Genomic DNA, 7,172 nt, shown 5'->3' on the forward strand with positions numbered 1-7,172 from the left:
GTTTTCCTTAGTTGTCACTTACAGTTGTCATTTACTCTTTACTTCACTTGTTAATTAACTTATAAATATGACCTTAAAATGATTTCAGAGGAAGTTGTGCTTCAGTAAATGTGGACTTTTTTAACTTTAAAGGAAACAAAACATTACACAGTGGTTTTTCCCAGTAGAAAACAAGTCTGTCCTTTAACGCTGATGGAAATCAAATGAGTGGAAAGACCTACATCAAACACAAAAAATGTGAGGGGACAAACAATTTTAGCTATGAATGGTTTGCTGCTTTTTGTGTAATATTTGCTGTGTATTTAGTTTTGTCGTTATCAATGGTAAAAATACTACTGGGTTATTTTTTTTATTTGCCATGGATTTGCGCTCACAAAGGGTAAAATGGGATGACTGGCATATTTGCTTAGCTTAACAGCCTTTGATTTCCATGTTTGCTCTTGGATTTAAACTCAGTCATTTAGCACAGGCATGACTGGAGATCCTCGTGCCAGAGACGGCCTTGTTAAGCAAACAGCAGCAGCGAGCGGGCGCACTGTTACGGCCTTGCACAATAATAAGGAATGTGCGCAGGCTTGTAAATGACAGATCTGCTTAGACTGTATTTCCTTTCTGCCTCTTTAGAAGACTTTTTTCTTTTTTAAATTTTGTAACACGTGATTATCTGTATGTCTTGAATATACTGTCGCTCCCAGACTTTATGAATGTGTTGAAACTGACCCGAGCAGCTTTGGCCTTTCTAATGGTGAATTATTTATTACTTCTTCTCCTTTTTCTCTTCTTTTGGGAATATTAACTCCTCTCTTCACATAAATAGAAAGTGTGTGGGTATGAGTGTGTGTGTGTGTGTGTGTGTGTAGTGGGGGGTGATGAATGCATACTTGAGAGGTAACCACTGGGGGTGGTGGCCCCTGGCCTTTAGGATGTCGGTATAATGGAGTAAAACTTTGGGACCTTATTGAGCTCCAGGGAGACCCCATTCACTCTGAACAGCAACCTAACCTAAAGCCATTATCTTAGTCTAAAATGTTTTGTTCTTTCCTGTTTTCAACAGAACACTTAGCACAAAATAATGAACCCCTCTTCGTCGATAGACTGCCCAATTCTCTTTTTACTAATATTTGCTCAAACTATCATCAGATAAATTTACAAGATAACACTAAAAGCTTAAAGGCCGACTAAATAACAGGGTCTAGTACACTATCAACATGTGGGAGAAGTGCATTTCTTATTGTAGACACTCAGCCAAACCATTTTAAAACAGTAAATTAAAAACCATTGTTTGCATTATTATTTGTGACATTAAAACTAAAGCATCTTTTAACACCACTGTTGAATGTGCTTGTCAAGCATTTTACAGGAAAAATAACTAAACAGAGGGCATGTAGTTCATTTTACTTTATAAAAACTCAGCCCCAGAATTCCTTCTGGTTGTTCACGAGGTGGAAACTGAATTCTAAGTTTGCTTTCAAAATGAGCACTATTGTTGACTCATGTCAAACACATATAGTCCCTGCATTCAGCAAACAAGAGGTAAGGAATATTTTTCAACAAAAGCCATTGGAAGGGTGTCGAAGGAGCCCCCTTGCGCTCCTAAATGCTTGGACACAGTTGGAGCTGCCCCCTCCCCACCTCCCTGGGTCACTAAAGGCATTGAAGTTTTAGAGGGCTGCTACGGCAGATTACTCCACACAGCTGTCACAGCACCGTGGAAATGAAGTTATGCCTCTTGTCAGCTATGTTTTGTGTTCCCCCCTCCTCCTCTCTCAGTCCTTGAAAAGTGTGCACCACTGCTTTTTGGCTGGGCTGCAGGAGGGAACCAAAGAGGACAATTCCTATCCAGTCGCTGCAGATAGAAACAACCAGATTGGCCGATTATATATTCCCTCTTTGCATCATTATTCAGAGAGGCTTAAAATCCCTGACATTCAACCCAGCACAGCCCCTCTCCTAAACCAAACCCCTCTCCCATTTAGCCTCCATCATAAATAAACCCCTCCTCCACCTTTCCCACCTCACTAAAAGCCCAGGGCACTGCCTTATTCAAGTCCACCCCCCAAACTATAATAGTTGTTGGTTACTCTGGTTTATTCACTACATTTTACTTTTGCTTAGTTTGTTTATTTTTGGGCAAAACGAATCAAACAAAAATCTTCCACTGTGTTCAGTTTAAAGTGAAAGTATATTACTCTAAAACAAACATTCATTCAATTAGAAAAGAAAAGTTAACTTAATGTCGCACAGCTACAGCCTACGTGGGCCGGTGTGGCCAGCAAACAGCTAACTTAGGCCTATTGTTGTATAATTGGTGTTACTAAATCAGCTTGTGACTTTATGATTCTCTCCCAGTAGTTTTAACACAAACGTAATACTGAAAACTGATGTTACTTTATTATCAAGATCAATAATATCAAAATATATCAAAAGCTAAGGTCATAGGTCACAAGATCTAAAATATTCTTTATATTTATAGTCTGCTAGTTGACTAATAAACATTGTAATAGGACTCAGTCGCTTTTTGTTTAGTTTACTTTGAAATAAATCTATTGCAGCTTAACTCCTCCATTGGGTAGATGTTTCAAAGCTGAAGGATGGACTGTGAATATATACACGGTTTCCAATTCATCATTACTCTTTAGATTTGGAAAGAGCGTGTTATCCTCTTTCTCCGTTTCCAATTTTTTACTGCTTCTTTGGGTTCACATGAGGCAGACAGTAAGTATAACTGAATTACAAGAAGTTCTCTTTATTCTAGTACTGGAAGTTTCAAAATAGGCTCAACAGGAAAATGTCTGGCGGTCGAGCTGTTTTAAAAAATGTTTTGCATAGTTCCACTGGTACTTTAAGAGCAAGGTTTTTTCATTGCCACTGACTCTATTGTAACTGCAGAATCGTGACTGATATCAACTTGAATTGCATAAAGAGACTTTAGTCATTTCTCCTAGTAAAACACTTAAATGTAGGCGATTATTCAGTATTATAACATATTAGCAAGGTAAGAACTGCATGAGAAAAAGTTCCCTTTGAGTGAATATTGTGTAGGATAAGTTAAAGTCAGGCTGTTTTTTCGCTCTTGCTTAGTGTAACCTAGAGGATGAAGGATTTGGGGTGGGGCAGAGGGGAGGTCAGCCAAGCAACAGTTTGAGTTATGATGAGGCAATTTTAATGAGGTTCTAGTCCCTGCACCAAAAGCCCCAGTTGACTCTATTCTGTTTCAGCATGGGAAAAAAATACAGCATTCCTATTTTCCTCTGGTGCCAAAAGTTAATTGAAAACATTTCAGGGCAAAGTATGGTCTGGGGCCCCCATATGACTCTCATCCCTTCATTATCCTCAACAATAATAAAAAGGCATTACAATTATTAATGGTTGGAGCAGAGGCCTGCTCTCTTAAAGTGACAGTGGGAGGCTTTTGATTCTCCTAACAAAAGACCCAGAAATGCCTTCACCAGATCATTTTGTTGGAATTTTTTAACAAACACTGCCATCGCACGATTTATTATCCGGGTTCCTCTCTTTTAGGTCTAATGGTATGTTTTCAGAATGAAGTCATATTGTACAACAAAGCCTGCCAAGCTATGATCAAATGTTATCCTGACAGCTTCAGAGAGAGGTTAGTAAAGACTAAATGTCTAATTGTGAGATGACTAGCTGTAAAGTTAAACTGCGAGCAGGAGTTTGGACAAAGCTTTAAAGCTGAAGTTTCTCACGTAACTCCTCTGTCTTCCTCTGGGATAGATGTCTTCTCATGCTCCCCCACTCCCTGAAAAGGGTGACAGAGGAACAGAGTGAATGAAGTGCCCCCACATTGTGCCGCAGGACCATTGTGTATTTTGCATCTCCATAATAGAGGTGCCACTCGACTTCTCTTGCAATCAATGGGCTGGAGGGCCCATCACTTCTCCTTAAAAACAGCATGGCTGCCATCAGTGCTCTCAAGACACATTATCACAAGTGAAGGAGCGGACACTGGCTTTTTTAGAAGTAGAGAGAGCTGACTGACTCATAACAACGGTCACAAGCCTTTAAGTGGACGCATGGACTGTACCCTGCATCATCAGTGCTATATATAATCAATATAGAATAATATATAATAATAAACTCTGCCTGAGAGAATTCTTATACAAAGTCTAATAAACTGTCCCACACATGGGTAAAACTAACCTTTGACTTGTTCTTTAACATGCTCTGAGTAAATCTGACAGTAAATCTACAGTTGCACTGCATCAAGGGAGAGGAAGTATAAGGAGGAGATCAGATTGAAAATAAGAAACTTGCACATCAGTCAAAGTGGAATCATTTTAAAACTCTTATTTATTTAGTGTGCACGTACATTCAGAGGAGTGTGTTTATAATGGGCACTTAAATCCTCCACTCACCCGAACACAGCTTTTTTTCTCAGTGTGTCTTTGTGGGCTGAAGATAAACAAACTGACTCTTGCCTCCGTTTGTTCTGCAAATCCCCAAGAGGCCGAGGTGCTGTTTACCTTTCTCCTATCTGTTTGAACAGTTTTCCAGATTTAACACTTTATACCTTATGCAAACATCCGCGTTTACAAAGTCAAGTGTATCACTCTCGGCAGATTCGGTTTCAGATGCGTGGCCTGTCCTGGGATTTACAAGTTTGAGTGGCTTACATCAACTTTGGTTTTTAATGGCGGGGCTATAGAGAAAGTCTCTGCACATCTGGCCAAAATTTGCTTTGTCATTTTCACAGTTTGCCTTTGATATGGTCACATAATGGTGAAAAAAATATAGGTTTGGACTTTTAGGCACAAAACACATTTCCTCATTATGCAGCTATTCATCTACAGTGCAAATGTCATATCACTCATAAACATATATTTTGGCAAAAATACCTTTTTCCAATATACTGTACAATTTACCTTAATAAATCTGACATACAAAAATAGGCTCCTCTAACATGATCAGACCAGCATTTTGAAGGTGTCACTGTAATATTTATAATATGCTATATCCTGCCTGATTTCATCTACAATCATTATTTTCATCTTTCACTTAATAAAGCTAATGTCCTGACTTATATATATGTTTTTGCAAAGGTGTAGTAGGAGGTTGAGGCTTATTTTGTGGTCTACTGTGTTAGTTTAATGACTAAACTGGATTACAACAAAGCAACACTACGTTTCTAGTGTTGACTGACAGTGATCCACTGACTCTGTCTGCTCTTACTGGCTGCAGCTGTTCAGGTAAATTTGATTAAAACCAAAATGGTGGTCAGGACAGTCAGCGCACTGTGGCACTGTAATGAGTCACTTGAGTTTTCCCCATACTGATAATCGTCTTGATCAATATAGTCATCATCAAAGTCCTCCTCAGAGTCTGAGAACCCGCTTCCCGTGAACCTGTCACTGGACTCGGAGCAGAAAGTTTTCATGCTGACTTTGATGTACTCGCATATGTTCCTCTCAGTCCCGTCACAAACACAAGTGTCGAGCTGCTGCGCTTTCGGTATCGTGCGCATGTTGGATATCACTCTGCGGCAGCTGTCCGAGCATCTTTCCCCCCCGAAAAGTTTCCGGCAGTGAAATAAATAATCCCTCATAGCAGAGCTGCAAGACGGGTCCAGCTCGCACTGGTGTCGGGCCTCGGTGCAGCCCATGGTGCTGGTCCGCGGCAAGCAGGGCTCGATCGCTTGCTTGGTGCTCTTGCAGACCGGGTCCATGGCGCAGTCGCAGTCCTCCAGAGCCGGGCCACTCTGGGTTAGATTGAGTTGAATCAGAGAGGATATGCAGTGGCTGGGACACTTCTTATGATCCCCACCGATGACAGATGCGCAGGCATAAAGGTACTGATCATAAGCGTAATGGCACTCCGGCTCTCCTTGGCACTTGAGGATTGCTTTCCAGCACACCAGGCGACGGCTGTGGTTCGGAGATCCGACACAGAGACCGACGATGATGATGAATACGCTGCTTATTATTACCACTGTCCGCTCCATCAACATGGCACGACTTGCCATTTCCACAAAGTCTTGAAAATGTTAGACTTCATATGAGCATCTCCGAGTCCGTCACGCTGTCAGAAGTCGTGCACTCCTGGATGGTTTCGTATCCTGTCATAGTTGGAGACTCGAAGTCTGTGAAGCGCCACAAACAACGCGACAATTCATTGAGGATTGATGGAACAAACCAATCATGTTAAGATCTTAAACACTCGACGGTGTTACAGCGTTTCCAGCTTCTGGATCTGTCGTTCGGCGCAAAGACGTATTGCCAAAAACTCCTCCAAAGGCACAACGATGCCCCTGCTCTCATCCGCTCTTCTTTCCAACTAGCAACCCCAACGGCGACCGCTTTGTGAAGAGGGCTGCGCGGCGATGGGCTCATTAGGTTGCTGCAAGCAGCGTCCCATTGGTCCGATCAACTTGTTGTGATTCTCTCGTCATACGCGGCCGGTGACGCATGATGCTGTTTTTAAACGGAGGCAAAGAGAAACTTTCTTTATTCCTTTATTCTTTGTTTTATTATTAACATATCACATAAGACATCATGAAAACCAACAATGACAAAGAAATTACTTTTTGGAGGTGTATAAATCCTCATTTAACAAATGTTCAGAGGGATAATGGAACTTTTAAATTGTATAGTTAACAGCAAATAGTAAAAGTTATTTTAAAGTTTGGAGGAAACTTCTGATGCTGTGTAATATTGATTTCAGCTGTTCTGTTGAGATTAATTGTCATTCGTCTGTTGTCTGTTTGTGCTTTTCTTTTCTTTTACCCCAAATTGTGTAATTAGAAGGATTGGGAGTTATGGTCTGTAGTCCATTCATGTATTATACTAAACAAAATAACTGAATAACTGCTCATCCTTTTATGCAACAAAGCACAATTTCTTTGGAAAACTCTTCTGGGCACAATGCTGCAGGGACTAGAAACAGCTGCCATAACGCACGCTGAGCTCCTGACTTGAAACACGGCAAGCTTGGACTGCACACAGATACAATAACAGCTTAAAGGTTTAAGAATTTCCAGATATGGAGCTGGGAAAGTACCACAGGTCTTCCGATGTGTAAAGAAAAGAAAAATAACATTTGGTGTTTTTTTTAACTCCTGAAGGGCATTTCCTATTTCCCAACACCTAACTAGTAAAAGAGTGTGAAGAGGGATACCAAGTGCAGTCACACACCATGTACACAAACACTAAGCC

General features: G+C 40.8%; 1 protein-coding gene across 1 annotated transcript; it reads right to left on the reverse strand.

The window, feature by feature from the left end:
* Positions 1–4,291: 4,291 nt before the first annotated feature.
* Positions 4,292–6,306, reverse strand: gas1b (growth arrest-specific 1b). Its single transcript, XM_026353755.1, has one exon. It carries the CDS (start codon positions 5,981–5,983, stop codon positions 5,207–5,209), a length of 777 nt encoding a protein of 258 aa, XP_026209540.1. The 5' UTR covers positions 5,984–6,306; the 3' UTR covers positions 4,292–5,206.
* Positions 6,307–7,172: the final 866 nt, after the last annotated feature.

Source organism: Anabas testudineus, chromosome 12 (genome assembly GCF_900324465.2).
Source record: "Anabas testudineus chromosome 12, fAnaTes1.2, whole genome shotgun sequence".
Taxonomy (NCBI): domain Eukaryota; kingdom Metazoa; phylum Chordata; class Actinopteri; order Anabantiformes; family Anabantidae; genus Anabas; species Anabas testudineus.

What these genes read in the sequence shown, in the direction of transcription:
- gas1b (XM_026353755.1), bottom strand. Translation starts at nt 5,983, where the DNA reads ATGGCAAGTCGTGCCATGTTGATGGAGCGGACAGTGGTAATAATAAGC.